At 36.3% G+C, this 20,102-nt stretch overlaps 1 protein-coding gene across 1 annotated transcript in view; it reads left to right on the top strand.

The window, feature by feature from the left end:
- The window catches only part of ACADSB (acyl-CoA dehydrogenase, short/branched chain), a 50,658-nt gene extending 34,283 nt beyond the window's left edge, over positions 1–16,375 (top strand). The window contains exons 4-11 of the mRNA XM_008070597.1: positions 2,364–2,570; positions 3,084–3,254; positions 4,360–4,485; positions 6,016–6,108; positions 9,027–9,116; positions 12,457–12,594; positions 14,638–14,737; positions 15,405–16,375. Of these exons, the coding sequence (XP_008068788.1) occupies positions 2,364–2,570; positions 3,084–3,254; positions 4,360–4,485; positions 6,016–6,108; positions 9,027–9,116; positions 12,457–12,594; positions 14,638–14,737; positions 15,405–15,475 (996 nt within the window). The 3' untranslated portion in view covers positions 15,476–16,375. The remainder of the gene's footprint in view (positions 1–2,363; positions 2,571–3,083; positions 3,255–4,359; positions 4,486–6,015; positions 6,109–9,026; positions 9,117–12,456; positions 12,595–14,637; positions 14,738–15,404) is intronic.
- The last annotated feature ends 3,727 nt before the right edge of the window (positions 16,376–20,102 follow it).

Raw genomic sequence — 20,102 nt, 5'->3', positions numbered from 1 at the left:
ATATTTTATAATTCTTCCAATTTCAAACTTTTATAAACACATTTCAGTATTAAAATGTATGCATATTTTTAAATTTAGGGATTGTAATAATAGCATGATGAACTCTTCATTTTCTAGCCAGAATTATCTATTTTTTGAGATTGAGATCCTAGTTAATATTTATATACTGAAATATTTTTTAAATGGAATTAATATTTTAAATTAGAAATACTATACTGTTTAAGGAAAAGTTTAGAAGTGAGACAGTGATTTATTTCTTTAGACCAGTAGTTCTTGGCCAGAAGAAATTTTGCCTTCCAGGAGACATTGGGCAATGTCTGGAGACTTTCTTGGTTCTCAAAACTGTGGCATGCTACTGGCATCTAGTGAAATAGAGGCAAAGGGTGCTACAAACATCTTATAATGCACAGACAGCTGCCACAACAAAGAATCATCCAGCCTAATACATAATTTAAGAAACCCTACTTTAGACAGTAAAACTTCATAGCATAGTATGTATTCTACCTGAATCCCTGTATAGGTGGTAAACTTAAAACAAAGGTGATATGTGAATTCCAGCATACATTAATCAGGGCAACAGATTTCCAAGTTTTTAAGTCACATAGCTCTTTAATGGAAGTACAACATATATAATAAATAAAAGAATTGCTCTAGTTGTGGGTAGAGGGAGAAGCTTCTAGCATGGGGTGGTAGGTTGGGGGGGTGGTTCCTGGAAGAATGTTTTAAAAATCACTTCATTCACTCATAATTTCTCTGTTATCCATATATATGAAGTAATATTTCTTTATTTGGAATACTAAGGACATCCCTAAATCTTGTCTGCCATCCCATTTGAAAAAGAACCTTTGCCACTTAGCTAGATAGTTTTATTTCTTCCTCTTAAAGCAACCAGCTTTTTTATGCCATGTATGGTGTGCTTTTTCCAACTTTCTTTTAGCAGTGAAACTCTTGGGAAAACAGAATCTTCTGTAGAGTCATAGTGGGTCAAACAGAAGCCCAATGCATAGAACAGATAGACTCTGAGAATCCACTTCTCAGCCAAGTTTTATTTCCATTGCTTGCAGACCCTCTAGGCTTCTCTGGGAAGTCTTGTGGTTTCACAGTGTGAAACATCTCTCCTGAAGTGGTAGTTCTTGCAGCCAGAGCTGCCTGCAGACTGATCCGTTGTGTATACCCTACTATGCATCTCCAAAAACTTATTTTGCTTAGATGCAGCCTCATCTACCTTCTCACTCCTCTTGTCCCAGCTGTTTGGTCACCTACCATAATAGCTAGCAAAAAATGATATTTTCATTTTGAGAGAAATTAGTGACTTTTTTAGAGAAGCAGTGTCTCTGACATCTGTTTAAGACATTATAATGAGGTAGTTAGTGTGCCTTTCTTAGTCCTCAAGCACACCCAGATCCTTCAGTGCTTCTGGTAGGGCATCATTTCTGGGTCTCTTACAATCTCGATTGTCTGTCTCCTTTTGTGGTTCATATCATAGCCCAAAACATAATAGTCATAGCCCTGACTGCAGCACAATGTGACTCCAAGAATGCCTAGAAAGACTTGGAGCATTATCCTTTATCTGTTAATAGCTATGGGTCTCAAATTATACATGCACACATCATCTTTCTGAAATTGAGAGCATTGTGGAAGTTTCTTGTTCCAGTACCATGGGTAGTGACCAAATGGGGCTGTTGGAAAGCCTTGACCAGCATTGGTCGTGTTTACCAAGCACTGTGCTTTGTCTAGTGTGGCCCAAGCTAATACTACCAATTGTTGTCTGCTAACCACCCTACATTTACTGAAGTGACCCAAAAGAAATGCTCGTTCAATTAGTATCTTGGCTAAAAAAGTCATGGTAGAGGAGCCTGACTAGAAGAGATTATGCCAAATAAAACTGTAAACACTCCCATTGAGTGGTAGGTTATTTTCTTCTGTTTTCTTATTATACTGAAATCTGTCCAAGACACCACTCATAGTCTTTAAGCAGGCAACGACAGTTCTTAGCAAGAAAGGTCATCAGAATGGATTTATACAAGATATTTTTTCATTCCATTCAGTTACCCTTCAAAGCATTTTACCTCACTTATTTTTGACTTTTGGATTCCAAAAGGAAAGACATACCATGCAATTTCATCCTCCTCAAATATATATAGTTTCTGTTACAGTGATGTTGTTTTTGGTTTTTGGTTTTGGTTTTTTTGGTTGCTTATAGCAAAATTTCCATACCAAATTAAAATAAAATATACATACAAAATTTTAAAATCAAGAGAAAATATGGTTACTGTTTATTTTTTAACTTATTCTTACAAGAAATCTCTTAAGAAAAGTTTAAAATAGCTTTCTTAATCTATGTCACCTTGTTTTTTCTTTAGTTGATGGGTATTGAAATTGACACAAAATACAGAGGAACAGGAGCTTCATTTTTTTCCTCTGTCCTAGCAATAGAGGAATTAGCCAAAGTTGATGCATCTGTGGCTGTCATGTGTGATGTTCAGAACACAATAACTAACAAACTGATTAGCAAACATGGAACAGAAGAACAAAAGGCCACCTATTTGCCCCAACTGGCTACAGAAAAGGTGAGTTGAAACAAATTGTTGAAATGGAGCTGGTCTTTTCTAAGTTTCTAATATTTTCAGGAGAAAAGTAGCTGCAATGCTGACTTTACTATCCAAGACCACAATGTAACACCATTAATTAATCAAATAACACTCAATAAATTAATGCTACTAGAAAAATATACCTCTTATTTCCACTTGGAAACCTAGAAAATAATCATCAGACAATAAAGATTTCTTTTTGTCCCAGTTATATTTTCCAGTACTTTTGTTGATGGTTTAATTTACATTGAATGTAAATTAGAATCAATTTAGATAAACTTAAGTGTATTTTCTTAAGTCTTTAAATTTGTCTTAGACAAGTAGGGCATATTTTGAAAAATAATACTGTCAGACTACCATTACTATTTTGATAAGTACAGCCTTTTTAAAAAAGCTAAAGACTTGATTTACAAATGTTCATTTTGCCATGAGTATTTGTTTTATAGAGTATAAATACAGTTATTAATTTGTATTTTTTTCTTACATGTGTAGATAGGAAGTTTCTGCCTTTCGGAGGCTGGAGCAGGTAGTGACTCATTTGCTTTGAAGACCAGAGCTGATAAAAAGGGAGACTGTTATGTCATCAATGGGTCAAAGATGTGGATCACCAGTGCCGAGTATGCAGGGCTCTTCCTGGTGATGGCAAATGTAGACTTTTCCATTGTAAGTTCGAAAACAAAATTTATTTCCTTTCTCCCTCATCTTTTCTCTTTATCTTTTCCTCCTTTCATTTCCTTTTAAAAATTTATTCTTAAAGTCTTCCTTCTCAGTATTAAAGATATTGGACTCAAGCTGGCATCTTTTTACCCACCTATTTATTAATCTCCTAAAATAAATTGTTGACACAATTATCAATTAAGTTGGCCCTCCATATCCATGGGTTCTGCATCTATGGATTAAACCAATTCCAGATGAAAGGTATTCGGAAAAAAAAAAATTCCACAAAGTTCCAAAAAGCAAATGCCGTGCAACAAATACTACATCGAATCTACATGAATGAAGTGATATATAATCTAGAGAGCATTTAAAATATACAGGAACAAGTGCGTAGGTTGTATTTAAATACTACGCCATTTTACATAAGGGACCTGAAGATCCTCAGATTTTGGTATCTGAGGGGGTCCTGGAACCAATCTCCCATGGATATGGAGGGATAACTATTATTAGAGGACCATTTATTACATATATCTTAATACATTATATAGGGAGCTAATCTTTAATTTGTTTTTATTGTCTTGTGTTTTTTTGTTGTTTTTTTAAATCACGGATATTTCTTTTTTTTTAAAGATGTTGAATACAGTCTGTAATTTGTTGAATTTCTAATTTTCTACTTAATAATGAATAACTTAAGTACCTATTTAGTACATTTATTTTTGAGACTATTTTGTTCAGGTGGAAAATGTAGCAAAATGGTAAATACACTTTATCTTTTCACTAATATAATATATAATTGAATTAAATTGTTAAAACTTAAAGTACATAATAGAATTAAACTCAAAACATGGACTTCCTATAATCATATACTTAGTGTAACGATAATTTTGATATCCATGATGGTTTTTTAAAAAGTGAAAGAAACAATACGGGTCTCAAGTTTGGGCCTCGTGTTTTTCTATCATTCCTGTTTCTTAGCACACACGTTGCAATCCTGAATCCATTCGTATTTATTACTAAAGTCCATTTCAAATTTTCCTTTTACTTTGAACTCTTTAGAAACAAGGGATTTTTGTAAATCCAGTGGCGATAGCATTTTAAATCTTCTTTTTAGGGCTATAAAGGAATTACCTGCTTCTTAGTAGATCGTGATACAGCAGGCCTTCACATAGGGAAGGCAGAAAACAAAATGGGGATCAGAGCTTCTTCCACCTGCCCGTTAACATTTGAAGATGTCAAGGTGAGTCTCAGAATAATCAGTAGAAGACTAATATGAAATGAGCTTTGCATAGGTGGTGTGCAAAAGAGGTGTCGAAATATTAAGTGACGACGGTAAAGCATGCCCAGGAGAGTATTTTATGGCAACTCTTGAACGGTGCTCTTAAATCATGACTAAACGTACTTTTCACAGGTGCTTAAGCCAAGAGTGGAAACTTTTCTGCCAGCCGCTGGACTTGGGAACAAATGTCAGGAATTAATCCCATTTATGTTGTATAACTTGCATACGTCTGAACCATTTATGCTTTTAAACTTGATACTTGTGAACCAAACAGGGCTTCAGAGAAGAAAGTCTGGTGTCAGTGCACCAAAGGCCACAAGATGGGAGTGTTGCTCAGTGAGAGCAGAAAACAACCAGTTTAAAGTTGAGTCTATTAAATAACGAGGAACAGGAAGGAGATTGCTGGAATGCTTCTGCTTGTGCTTTAGAAGTTGCCGTAGGTAAGGCAGGCTGTGATGGGTTTTCCACCGCACATAGCAGGGACTGATCTTTTCGCTCAGGGGTGTGGGGGGCGAGTGGGAGGGTGTCTTCAGAGACATCTTTTGGGCCTCACGACTTTGCCCCAGCTGTTCTCCTTCCTCCTACTTTCCCTGCCTCCCTTCTCCTCTACTCTTTATAATCAGCTGCCCAGATTATAAAGCTTAGTATATGTTTTTGTTCTCGTCTTAGTTTTTTTAAATTATATGTAAACATTTTAGTCTGTTTCTTTTCTCCTCCTTCCTCCTCTCTTGGGTGAACACACACACACACACACACACACACACACACACACACCCAGTTGGTTTTTATGAGGATAAATAGTCTCAAAAGAAGAAAGGCTTACTTCTCTGGTTTTTGCAAGTACTTGCATATTTTTGTAGTTCCTAATATGTTATCTCACACTATAGCATACAGATAAGAATTAGGGGGGTATTATTTATTCGTGTTAGTGATGAATTGTATGAGATTTTCTTTTTCTAGGTTCATTCATTCATTCAGTAAATTGCATGAGGATGAAGAATGCAGTAACAAACAACAGGATGTCAGTCCTTTCCCTCAGAGAGCTCTGGGGAAACAGTGTAGAGGGAGACAGAAAAGTCAGCAAGTACTGTGAGAGGACTATCACACAAATTGAATGTCTAAATGCATTTAAAAATACATAAAGTGCATTATATCAAATTAAATTTAAAAATAAGCCAGGCATGGTAGCTCACACCTGTAATCCCAGCACTCTGAGGGGCTGCAGGGGGATTACTTGAGTTTGAGATTAGCCTAGGCAGTTTGAGATTAGCCTCAGCAACATAGTGAGACCTCATCTCTTAAAATAATAATAATAATAATAAGCTGGGCCTGGTGGCACATGCCTATAGTTCCAGCTTACTCAAAAGACTGAGGTGGGAGGATCGCCTGAGCCCAGGAGATTAAGACTGCAGTGAGCACTCCAGCCTGGGCAACAGAGCAAGACTCTGTTTCAGAAAAAATTGAAAAATAAGTGCACATTTGTATTTTTAGGTTCCAGAAGCCAATATCTTGGGACAAATTGGACATGGCTACAAGTACGCCATAGGGAGTCTTAATGAAGGTAGAATAGGAATTGCTGCACAGGTAAGTAAAATTTTAGTTCTTCCAAAATGTGAGTCAATTACAATGTAAAAAGAAAGAATACTGTGAGCCCAATGAATTTTTGGAAGCTTATGAACACAAGATGGCACCCTTCCCTTACATGAGGTAAAAGAATGGCTTCTGATTATTTCTTTCAAATTCCATTGTGATCAATTATGTAAGTGTCCAGAGAACCAAACAACGGCTTAGTGGTAACAGTTTTTCTGCTTTGAGAGCATTAAAGTATTATCTAATACCTGGACTATTAACTTCTAAAATGTATTTTAAATTACTTATGGCATTTTTTAAAACACCAGCTTTTCTCCAAGCATGAAATTCATTCTGGAAGGAATTTCAAAAATTAAGAATAAATAATATTCATTCTACTGCGTAGTAGGGATCTCTTATCTAAAGATAATGAAAGATTTGTTGCTTAGCATTTTGCGTGTGAAAATTAGGTAATTGTTTTGAATGGCAAATGAAATAAAATAGCCACAATTAAAAATACAAGTAACTACTATTTGATTCTTTTAATCAGATCTGCCCTTTATAATGCATATTACATTTTTCTATTAAGTGATGTCAACTACTTTTTAGATTAACAAAATGAATGGTCTTTGATTTATTATAAATCACATCATTTTTGTAGAGTATATTTGTTTATTTTTAATCAGTGAGTATCCAAAATTCAAGAACTTACAACTTTTTAATTCTGAAATGTTACATATATATTATCTATTGCAATAAATATTGCATTATTGCTCTAGATTTTTTTCTGTTCCTGTGACTTTGCTAACTATTCTTAGATCAAGCCCTAACTCAGGTTTCCCACATAGTAGGCATTATGTTACTAAAGAACATTAGTTGATCAGTTCTTTTTAAAGTTTTGCTGTGATTTAGCTTTAGTCAGATATGGCATTAAAAACTATAGTACTACATCTCATTGTTCCCAGACATATAAATAATATAGATGTTCCAGCAGTAAAATACACGGCCTGGGCTTTAGTTTAATTACTCCAAGTTATCTTATAACCTAATTAAAAGTTAAGGTCAGGTAGTTACTGTGTCTTAGTGAATGCCTTTGAGAGGAAGAGGCATAGAGTGTAACAGTGAACTCAAGGTCTCTATCCTCAAAACATTGCAGCTGGAGAGAATTTAGTTTTTTAGTGTTTGTAATGGAAACATTTTGCTGTGATGGAAAAGTCTATTTTTTATTGACAACTGAGAACTTCAATCTTCATGTCAATATAGAGGTATTTCTTACACACTTTAAACTTTAACTATATGGGTACAATGATATCTCATAGTCAAAAGTACAGTGAGTCTGCTGTTTCATTTTAATCTGGGTTTTGTGGTTTTCTTTCTTTTTTTTTTTTGTCCTTAAGTAGGAGTCTCACTCTGTTGCCCAGGCTAGAGTGCAGTGGCACACTCACGGCCACCACAGCCTCCATCTGCTGGGCTCAGATGGTCCTTCCGCCTCAGCCTTCCACGTAGCTGGAATCACAAACCCGCACCACCAAGGCCAACTAATTTTTTTTTTAACTGTAGAGACAAGGTCTTGCCAAGTTGCCAGGGCTGGTCTCGAGCCCTTGAACTCAGGGAATCCTCTCATCTCTGCCTCCCAAAGTGCTGGGATTACAGGCATGAGTCATCGTACCCAGCTCTTATCCCTTTAATTTTTAACATAATTTTTACTCCCCAGAAAGTTTGAAATAAAATGCTAAAAGAAAATGTGAATGAGCACTAATGGAATATAGATAAGTTTGTGGGCATTTGCCCCCAAAGCTTTAACTATTGATTTTTTTATTTCTTTTTCTAAAACTTACACAGTTTGACATAATTAGTGAGTTAATAACTACCATTGAAATTTAGAAACGATTTCCAAATATGGTTTAGATATGAAAGTTGGTTAGCAATGAGACAGTTCTCCTAAAATTGTCACTATGTCCTGATTTGTTCTTCAGCCATGTAAATTAATAATTATTCTCTATCAGTTCTCAACTCTAACTATGCAGTAAGTCACCTAAGGAATCTTTATTTTTATTTATTTTTTAAACATTTTTTATTTTAAAATTGTGGGGTACAGTTAAGGTTTAGGTATACAAATATGCACTGTGCAGGTACCCTTGTTGATGAGGTGTGCCCCCCCATCCCCAAACAGTTATTGACTACTGTTAATCCCACCTCCCTTCCCCTCCCTGGCCCCCCCCCCCTAGTTTTCTACCACTGTCAATCCTTTTACCTAAGGAATCTTTAAAATGCTGAGGTCTAGGCCACACTTGGCTACTCTTCTATTCCCAAGATTTAGGTTCAGTTGTTAGGTCAGGTATATCTATACTTTTTTAAAATCAAGTTCCCCAAATGATTCTGCGGTAGAGCCAGGATTGAGAAATGTTGGTCTCTTATGTTCAAATGTTCTTTCCATCCAGGCTCTTATTAATCCTAATCATGTACAAAATGGACAGGAAGATAAAAAATTAAGAAGTGACCTTCCATATTTTACTTCTAGAGGAATTGGAGGGAGTTACTATATAGTCTTTGTGGCCAGTCCTGAGCAAAATTTCTGTGACTCACTTTATGCCTGAGAATCAGAGCTTAAAGAAGATTCCTGAAAAGTAGTCTGGTTGTGTGAACACAGCTGTGCCAGGAGATCACCTCTATACTAGAATTAAAGGTATTAATATTCATACAAGATCACTCAAAATTTTCTCCTAATTATTAGAAATTCAATTCTACAAATGCAGTGTGTGAAGATGTGTTATTAACATACATCTTACCACATCAGCATCTGTAATTCTTTCCCTATCCCCAACTATTCAATTTACATGTAAAGGAATTTATAACTTGGATAATTAAAAGCATCAGTGTGTAACAAAATAAGAAATTCTGGTTGTCTTCTTCTCTCTTTTTTTTTTTGGCAGATGCTGGGAGTGGCCCAAGGATGTTTTGACTACACAATTCCGTATATTAAAGAAAGAATACAATTTGGCCAAAGAATATTTGATTTTCAGGTATACAATTATTAGTCTCTTTCTACGGGACTTCTCCTGGCTTTCTGTTAACAAAGAGCTATACTGAAAAACCATGGAGGGAATCCCCTCAAAGGGATTTCAATGGTAAAAGAGTAGGGGAGCAAGAACTAGGTCTCGGGGAGTGCCCTGACCTTTTCCAAGGGCGGAACTACTGTTGTAGCCCTTGGGGCCCGGCTGTGGTGTGATTAGCACTAGGTAGAGCTGTCTCCTCACTGCTTCAGAAGTTCAAGGCATGGGTTCTGGAGTCAGACTTCCCAGGATCAAATCTTGGTTCTTCTACTTACTAGCTTTAGGCCTTGGGCAAGTTAGGCTCATCTGTAAAATAAAGACAGTGCTATTTATTTATCCTATTTTAAATTAGATATGAGTGTTTCACACATTGCATGGGCATAACAAGTGCTCAATAAATGGTAACACTTATTGTATGAGTCCCTTCAGACCAGGATCATGTGGTAATCCTCAGAGGACTACACTTTGACACAGTAAGGAAGATATGGTTTACTATAGTCAGTGCTGATGAGATGTGCTTAGCCATGCACATTGGGAAAAACTGGCCTGGTCCAGTGCCATGACTTCTGAGAACCCAGGCAATCAGGAGATTCATTGATGGCAATGGTATTTTTCCTGTCTTTGTCTTACCAGGATGGGGGCAGCCTGAAGTGGCAGCTTACCAAGCCATTTAGGCAATTGGAAGCTTGTGAGTCAAGATGCCACAGGAATTACTTTACATGTTGCAAAACCTCCCTTTGAAAGGCTCCAGCTCCAGTTATAATTTCATAATTCACTGCCAGCTCTGTCATACTGCATTGTCTTCAGTTTTATAATAATGGCTAGGCATCGTATGATCAAACTCAAGATGCACGTGTATAAAAATACTAGGACATGGGCATAAACAGTCAATTCAAGACCCCGAAGGATAAATGTGACAGGCCTTGCCAGTACCTACCACAGCCCATGCTCTCATCCCCATCTTATATATAGGAAGCTGAGGCATGTGGTGATTGAGTTCCCAAGGTCATAAAACTGGTATGGTGCCAAAATTATAGATTTTGTCTTGGATTCTAGTCCAATTTTCATTTCATTATACTATAGTATTTTCTCAGAGCCCGCTACCACAAGGATTGCAATGAAAGGGACAGAATGTAAAGACAGTTTTGAGGAAGGCTGTTGATCTTCCTTGTACACAGGAAACAGTGTATTTATACGTATGTTTATGTATGTATAGATAGAAGGAGTCAAGAGTACTAATAGATATAATCATGATGGCATTTTTAGAGATGCCTAGTGTGGTAATGAAAATAAAACTTAGAAATTTGATCTTAAAAAGCAACATTACTATGTGAAGTTTTGATTCAAGTTAGTAGAGTTTTTTCCTAACTATTCTATCTCATTAGAATGATTTGGTTTTTTATTTGCATTCATTCATTCATATGAGGACTACAAGTCCTTGAGGGTAGACCAGGCCTATTCATTCTTATTTCTTTCCATTGTTTATTCAGTACGGACTTGTTGATGTATTCTCCATGTGAGGCCTTGCATTCACAATGTGGTTAGGGAATCCGTATTCGGGAATGGTGAGTTATTATAGAACAGGAGACAGCCCTCAGTCACTTTCTGCCTCTCGTGGCACCTGATGAGGTAATTGGAATAGACAGCATGGATGGTGACTGTAAGTTTAATCAAAGTGTAAGTTTAATATACTTTGCAAAAATAGTCAGAATCTCTGAATTCCATACAAAAAGCCGTAAAAACCTTTCTGAAACAGTGATATTGGCATAGGAATAGATAGATTGATTAATGCAGCAAAACAGAAAGGCCAAAACTAGACCCATGCATGATGCACATTTGATAATTAATAGAGGTGGCTTTACAGATCACTAAGTAGGAGTATTCTTTCTATGTGGAGAAAATGAAACTATCCCTCCCTCACACCATACACAGAAAATAGATTTCATATGTGAAGACATAATGTGAAAAGAAACACTTTTAAAATTTAAGGAGAAAGCACATGAGAATATCTGTATGACTTCATGATAGGTGAAGATTTCATAAACAAGACACAAAAAGGACTAATCGTAAAGACTAGATTGGTAAATTTCTTTTCTTCAAAAGATACCAAAAAATGAAAACATAAGTCATGAGGGAAAAGACATGCTCTGCACATGGGTTTATGGATATCCAATTAATTATTAAGTTTCATAACCTACATATGTGTTAGTCTTTTTGTACATATCAAATATTTGTGTATACCAAATATTTCAGAAGAAAAAAAAAACTCTAGAGTATTTGCAAGCAGTGCTGTTTTTCTCCAGTGTACCTCTCTCTCTCTCTCTTTTTTTTTTTTTTTTTTAAGGAAAGACCATTCCTGGGATTATTATATAAGTGCCTTAATCAAGGTTCTCTATATTCATCACATGTTATTATAATTATTTAATTGTCTGCTTTCCCTGCTGGACTATATAAATCATGAGAACAAGGAACTCTGACTGTAAGGTTTAGTGTGCAGCCTCCATTGCTCAGCATAGTGCCTGGCATATTGTAGGTGTTCAGTAAATGCCTGGGTGGATGGATTGGTTAGGCATCAGAAACATTTCAGTATGTAATAAACATCTGTGCCCATTTCCAGGAAACTGCTTATAAAGATAAATGTTAATATTTATGTTCTCTCTCACTAAGTCACTGTTTCTTTCACTGACAAAAACGTTTAGTGTATGCCTAATTACTAATTAAGATTTCAGGGTGGTAGTCATTTCTCTAAGGTCTTGTTTAAAGTTATTCTTCTGTTTTCTATACCCTTTAAAAAAAGGTACAACTAATGGATAGTGCAGTGGAGTCACGTTAATAAAGTGACTAGAAGAAAGAAAATTGGTGCAGCAGATATTCCTTCATTAGTTTGCAGCTAACATCTTTTAATGCTGTACGACCATATTCAAAATAAGAATTTTCCTAATTCAAGCCATTAAAGAATATATCCAAAGTTTTGGTGGGCTAGAGTTTAGTTTGGCAATTCTGATCATAAAGAGAATTGAAATATATAAATATAACAGTCAAGTTTTTAAACCTGACTCTGATAATTTAATATTTAAATCTTGACACTTATGAAGAATTATGTGAACTTTGAAGTTTTTCTCAGGGAGAATTTAACAATACTTATAGTGTCAGATTTTATTTTAGATCGTAGATTTTAAAATATTTACAAGAAATGAATGTGAACTTCCTTTGGGGTGTATTTTGAGCTTGTCATGTTATATATCCAGGCAAGACTTTAAGGATGAGCCACTTTTTTGGAAATCATAATTCTCTAACTTGAATGTTACAGGGACTCCAACACCAAGTGGCTCACGTGGCCACCCAGCTGGAAGCTGCAAGATTGCTAACATACAATGCTGCTAGGCTTGTAGAAGCTGGAAGGCCATTCATAAAAGAAGCATCTATGGCCAAATACTATACATCAGAGGTAAGGATAAAAAGTAATTTAGCCTTCTTTTTTTACAGATGTGTACTTATCAACCTTTTCACTTAGGAATGGTGATTGAACTTTGGTTGTTTTTCAAGTAAGAGAACCTGGGCTTTCCAGTTCCTTTAACAGAAAAGTCAGTAAGTAAAGCTGCCATAGAAAAATGCTTTAATTCTGTGAAAGTCTCAATATTTCATGAGTAGCCCCATTTAGATAGACCACCCACCTCAAATCCATGGCTGAGCCGCCTGGATCAAGGTGTCATGCCGGTGGCTTCAATTTGAGGCCAAGTGAATGTCATGGAAGATGATGTGTTCATAATATGAGCAAATGGGATGAAAAACACAAGAAAGATCACCTACGTTTTTAATACTTTCTGCTCATATATATGCATTCTATTTTTAACACATCAGACTTTGACTGGAGAATTTAGTCAAATATTGGGCTGCTATTTCTCAGCCTTGGAGGTATGTCTTATTCATTCCTTGGCTTCAAAATTCTCATTGAACGAACCTCTCTAACCCCTAAATTTAATCTCCTGCTCCAGCTCCCCTTCTGAGTTCCAAACTAATATACCCAATTCTGGCTTTATCTGTCCACCCAGTGCACCTGCAGAACCTGGGAGTCACCTTGATTCCCTCCTTTCCTTCGTCTCCCACGTTGAATCCATCATCAGTTCCTGTGGATTCTATCCCCAGAAGACGTAGTCCGTGTGTGTATTTCTCTCCCTCTGCACTGCCACCTGTCTACCGCAGTCACCTGGCTGCTCTCTTGGTCTTTGTTGCTTCCTCTGATCCAGCCTCTCACTTTTTTCAAAGTGTGTGTGAGGCCACATCATTCTCCAGCTTTAAACCCTTCAGTGACTTCTCCCAGCAAATGGAACTATCTCTGTATTAGATGTCTGTCACTGCTGTAGCAAATTACCAGGAATTTAATGGCCTAAAAAGATACAATTTTATTATCTCTTACTTTTGGAGGTCCTATGTCTGAAGTGGATCCTTCTCACTGGAATAAAATAAAGGCGTTGTCAGGGCTGCCTTTCTGGAGGTTCTAGGGAGATTTGGTTTCTAGCTTCTAGAAGCTACTCTCATTCCTTGACTCATAGCCCCTTCCTCTGTCTTTGAAGCCAACAATGTAGCATGCTCAACTATCTCTCTGACTCAACTTCCTGTTTCCATGGTCACAACACTGTCAAAGACCAAGTCTCCTGCCTCCCTCTTTCCCTTCTAAGGATCCTTGTGATTATATAAGACCCACTCAAACAATCCAGGATAATCTCTCCATCTCAAGGCCCCCAACTTAATCCAATCTACAGAATCCCTATTGCCGTGGGAGGCAGCATATTCACAGTTTCTAGGGGTTAGGAAGTGGATGTCCTTGAGGGACCATTACGGTATTTGAACTGCTCACCATTCTGTAAGGTTGGCCTACCTCTCCATTCTCTTTTCACAACTCTCCCTGATCTCAGCCTGTTGGCTCATTCGGTCCCGAATGTGAAGAACCCATTCTCCCTTGGAGCCGTTCTGCGTGTTGTTCTCCAGCTTGAAATGCCCCCTAACTCATCCTTTAACCCTCAACTACACTGTCAACTCTTCCACCACGTGTATCACCTCAGCTTTCCTCACAAACTCTTCTCTTGCCCCAGGTGGTTTATCAGTTTCTGTGCTTTTTAAACTACCAGGACTAACAGGGCAATGACTGCCTCCACTACTGCATTTCCAGTGACTAGCAGAGAGTATGTAGTGTCAGATTTATGAAGAAGGCCCTTGATAAATGTTTCCTGAATAAATGATACCTCTCAGCAAGCAGATTGTGTGAGCAATACTCTGATTTTCTTAAGAAAACAGGAATTTTGTGAATTAATAGGATATTTTAAAGAAATGTTATGGAACTGGAACCAAAGAGACAATACTCATTTATAAAATCACTTCATTTCTTCCCATTGCCAAGAACAGTGAATCCATGTTGCTAAAACTGTTACAGAGAAGTGTTTATGATGCATAAGTTGTGTGGTTTCAGTAATTTGCTGCTTGTTTTTGGTAGGTCGCAGGTCTAACAACTAGTAAGTGCATTGAGTGGATGGGAGGAGTTGGCTACACCAAAAATTACCCCGTGGAAAAATACTTCCGAGATGCAAAGATTGGTAAGTAGGCTTTTACTTTGTTTTGTTTCGTTTTCCTCTGTAGGTGTTTTGACTATTTTATTTGTCAATTTTATATTATTGGCACCTAGGCAAAGGCAATTTTAATTTCCTCAGTATATTTGTTGGCTCTCTTCTTGTGGCTTAGCTACCTTAAAAAGAAATGGATTTATATGTTTAAAAACACAAAATTACCTTTTAAAATGCTTCAACAAGCTTTTTAGTAAAACTGCAACAAAATCTACTGTCTGATTTTTCTTTTACTAAAAATGTTAATTGTTTTTATTAGTGTAGTTTAAGGCTGCTCTTTGAAATATCATTCTGATGTCAGGAAGCTAAGTGCTTAATCCAGCCCAAGCGGTTAGTGTTCTACTACTTGGTAGGAAGAGAACCACAACTTCGAAAGCTACTTGTTCCTTCATAAACTTCTGAGTTTATGTATTGATAGAGGAACCAAAGTCTAATAATGATTTGGACATCTATGAACCAAATGGAAAATTGTCATCTCTTAGTCAAATTCACTTTGTCAAACAGTCCCACATTCGGGGGCATTGAAGGATGTTACTAGAAGCAATTTTATAGCAAATGCAGAGGTAATGTTTATAGAGCTATTTTTTGTGTAGATTCTGGATTCACTCCTAATTGTTCCTTTTGCTCCCTTTTGTTTAAGGTACGATCTATGAAGGAGCTTCCAATATCCAACTGAACACCATTGCAAAGCACATTGATGCAGAATACTGACATCTATAGGAATGGGACCCTTGCCTGGTGTCCCTGTTGTAAAATTTTAAACTATTGTGCCTTGTTGGAGGAATAAACCTCCATAGCTTTGAAGTATTTTTTTTACCCTCTTTGTCATGGTCCTGGGCATAGGGCTTTTCAGTTTTATCTTTTCAGTCTGCTAACTTAAGGCACAGGAGATCAATTTTTAAATTTGGATGGAAGAGGGCCCATATTTTTTCCAAAACTTTTAAAAGTTCTATACATATTTATATTATAATTCTGGTTTTAGAGCATTCAGAAATTCATCGGCATTTAGAAAAATAAAGACATTTGAAGTATCATATTACACAAATAGTTATTTTATATTACTATTAAATCTGTGTTTTGTGACACTAGTCAGAGAAGCATTTGTTATAGTAGGTACTCTTTATTTAATGCTTTATAGATTTAATTCTAAGTTGCTAAGCAAAAAAACTGATAATTTACTTAAGAAAATCTAAAATTCTAATTTTAGATACCAGAATTGGTGGAAAATAAGAGTCTAACAACTTTGAAGGTCATATAATTGAAGAAAACATTATTTTAACAAAGTAAAACAATATAATTTGTTACTATGATTGAACTATATAAAAGATGCACTTAGTTTCAGTAGGTCATTTTAAAAGCAAGTCTCTATGTTAGTTTTCAAATACAAAGTTTAAGTAATTTTGCTTTAATAATCAGAAAATACTCAATTCAGTATGATAATAGTCATTCTATCATGCACTATTTTTCAATAGTACAATTTCTTTCTGTATTTTAAGTGAATGTTGTTACCTCAAACTTGGTTATTGGGTTTTATCCTGAATAGTAATTCAGAATCTAGGTTTTGGCTCAGTGATTTTTTTTTTTTTGAGCTGGAGTCTCCCTCTGTCGCCCAGACTAGAGTGCAGTGGCCGCTCCCGGCCACTGCAGGCTCAACCTGCTGGGGCTCCGGCGATCCTTCCGCCTCAACTTTCCAAGTAGCCAGAATTACAGATATGCGCTACCATGCCCGACTGATTTTTTTTATTTATAGTAGAGATGAGGTCTCACCAAGTTGCCCAGGCTCAGGCAGTCCACTCACCACAGCCTCCCAAAGCCCTGGATTACAGGCTGAGCCACCGAGCCCGGCTGGTTCAGTGATTCTTAAGAGAGAAATCTCTTACCCATAAAGAAGTGTATCAAAATCTCCTAAGAAATGTGGCCAGGGGAAGGAGAATATAGAAAAGCATAGTCAATATTAAAATACTTTCATATTTGAGAAGGCAAAAATAAATCTATTGTTTTACCATACAAATTATAGACAAACAAACCGCCACATAACATATAGCTGGTGATGCCACTTATTCAGTATTAGGGATTCTCAGTCAGAAGAGACCTCTCTAGGATACAGTCCCGAAGTCCCATTAGGATAGGGAAGTAAACAGCAGAGGAATGTGAGTTTTTATATTTTCTGAAAGATGGGCATGGGTTAGAGAAAAAAAGGTTAAGGCTTGTGCGGTTGTTTAAAATAATCATTGCTATTAAGTGAGAAGCATTTTAGTACTTTAATGAAAGCACAATGTTTATTAAGAAAACCTGACATTTTCAGAGTAATTATGTTTTGCACGTTTATGTTTATTGAATTGGATTAATTTCTGTACTGCAAATCATAGTTAGATATTCAAAATCATGTAAAAATAATTGAGATAGGAATTACATTAAATGTTAGAAAGAAATAAGGACAATTTTAGACCTTGGATCCAAAGAGATAGAGTCTACTTGACTTTCAAATGGGGATATGATGAAAACCCACTCAGTCTTTCAGAACAGAAAGATAGTCATCCGATAAGAAAAGTTGGGGTTGGATGAAATGCCCTAAAGGAGCCTCCGACATCTTTAACTTCTGTGATTGTATGTAAGAGGTGGGCTTTACAGATAATGGAACAAAAGGCAACATTACCAAAAATAATTTCAACTTCTTTCTGTAGACTTATAGACATGTGAAAGTACAATAAATATTTATTGATCAAGTTCTAATTTTGTCTATATACTTTGTGCATGTTCACAAAGAATAATTAAAATTAGTTTTATTATGTATTATAGTTAATATATACACCGACCTTCTTCTGTTAGTGAATCAGTGAGTGGTAAAATGCATTATTTTATCATTTTTCCAAAGAGGATGTTGCAGGTTTCCCTGTAGTTCTTACATTATAGCTTTGCTTCTGATAACCATGACTTTGGAAACTTCAAGACTATTTATCTTGAGTTTATGTCTGGTGGAAAACCAGCATTTAGCCTCCTGAAGCCTGTCATGCTGCTTGTTAATTTGAGAATTGTGCTACCTTGGGGCTCAGAAAGTAAGGAGCTGCTTGAACAGATTTATGTGGGTGGAGCTGGACTCAATCCAACTGCCAAGTTACTGTTGTTAGAGATTAATTTTACAACATGAAAATGAACCAGTGTCATAATCATGGAAAGTTAAACCTAGAAAGACCTTTGAGGACCATCCAGCCTACTCTCATTTTCAAAGTGAAGGATTCATAGCCTACACTACTCGCCCAAGATCAGGGACAAAGACAAGAATTCAGATGTACCAGCTCCTAATTCATTGTTCTTCCTGTTACTAAATATGGTCTCTGTGCAACAGGTTTTGGATTTCATCTTTGTTATATTCCAGTACTCTTGTTGGTTTGTTTTAGACATTTAGACAATTGACATTTTAGAAATGTTATGACTGATCAGTGTCATCACTTACATATACGAATCACTTGCCAAAGACACTGGCGTTTAGCAAGCTCTCCTAGGCTACAACTGGTAGATCAAATGTGAAGATGATTGTGTGATCATGTGATGTCGTTGTTATGATGTATTTTATAAATGCACTAGTTTTATCCTTGCTGATATATTTTTGCTGATCTTTTGTAAAATGGAAGTTTTGTTTTAATGGTATATATTAGACTGTATTCAATGTTACAAAACCGATATTCTCTGGAGAATGAAAAAATAAAAGACGAAATGAACTGGAGATTTTTGCTACTCTTATAAAACAGAATTGTTTGTTATACATACAAAATAAGAAAATAATGTAATCCATCTTTCTGCAAAATATCCTTTGTTTACCAAGCCAATAGCTTACCTCTCGTGTAAGCCAATTTTGTTTTCAGAGAAGAGACATCTTAAAATGTAGACTAAGTTTAAATGTATGACGCTGAAGGAAGTTTTGCCAGGGGACCCTTTTTTTAATGGCAAAATACGCAGCTCTTCAGTAAAGAAGTCACCTCTTTTGAGCATTTCCTCACTTTACAGATATTATCTGGCTGATATTTATGCCTGTGCTTTATAGTATTACTTTTAGAAATTTTGTGTTATTGCACTTTTTACTCAGTGGTACATTGTTTTTCCAAAGGCATAAGAGATTTCAGCTTATTTTCTCCCCATTATTATCTGCATTATTTTAGAAATCTAGATAACAGTTCTTTTTTTTTTTCCTTTGTCTTTCACCAACACATACTGAGTGGTCACAGTGCAGGGTGCTATGTGCTTTGAGCCACCATGCAAAGATAAATAAGAACAGCTCCTTGTTTAAATATATCCCCATCTCAGGTGTTTTTTTTTTCTGTTCTCATTAGTGTTTCCTTACAAAAAGATTGAGTAGAAAACTACCAAATTCATCCCTGGCAGAAGTGTTTCTTCCAATTCATTAGCATAATAACAAATGCTTACATCTCTTGAGCTCTTACCACGCACTAGCCATGATTCTATGCATATGAACTCACAAAAGCCCCATGAGGTAGGTACTCTTGATCCCATATTACAGTCAAAGAGACTGAGGCATTGAAAAGTTAGATAAGATGCTTATTGGTAGATGGCAGAAACGGGACTCAAACTTGGACTGGCTGATGAAAGCCCTCCCAGTTTCATTCCTTTGAGTCTTGAAGTCTTGTTTATCTTTAGGAGCCTTCCAGTAAAATGCCACCACCAGCTAGTATGAGTTCAAAATTCTTCATGAATGAGTTTCTGATCTTTTCAAAGGGAGAAACTAGCTGAGAACAGGGCCCGCGAGACAAATAGGTGTGGCGGATTCATGTGTGTTTGGGGAGGAAGGACAGGGAGTAGGTGAGCAGAGCAATAGGAAGATGCAGCCAGAGGGATGAGAACAGTACTGAAACAGGAACTAAGGAAATACAAAATAAAATTTACCTCCATTCGAGTTTTGCCTAGGACGTATTGTGTGCTGTGTTTGACTCGATCTGAAAAAAAATGTTTTAAGAAAATAATGAAGCCACCCTAGGATGGGGAGAATGGCAAAAAAGCATGATTGAAATCTGAGTGAGAACTTTGCAGAGTGTTTGATTTCCAATTATGTGTACAGATAGCACACATATAAAGAAAAACCTAACTTTAACATTTTTTTTAAAAATCATGATAAATGGAAAATAAAATAAGGTGGGAACATAGCCGAACATAGTGATATTTGTAGTTGCAAACGAGTTAAGTTCACCTATGAAAAGATGTTCAGATGGGGCGAAATACAATTTTAAATCCCAGCTACATACATACAGTTAGAAACACCTAAAACAAAACACATAGGGAAGTTGAAATAGATGGGAAAAGACCATATAAATGCTTCAAAAGGGAA

Source organism: Carlito syrichta, unplaced genomic scaffold (assembly GCF_000164805.1).
Source record: "Carlito syrichta isolate Samal-C Ts95f unplaced genomic scaffold, Tarsius_syrichta-2.0.1 Scaffold111653, whole genome shotgun sequence".
Taxonomy (NCBI): domain Eukaryota; kingdom Metazoa; phylum Chordata; class Mammalia; order Primates; family Tarsiidae; genus Carlito; species Carlito syrichta.
This window is presented reverse-complemented; position numbering and strand designations above follow the sequence as displayed.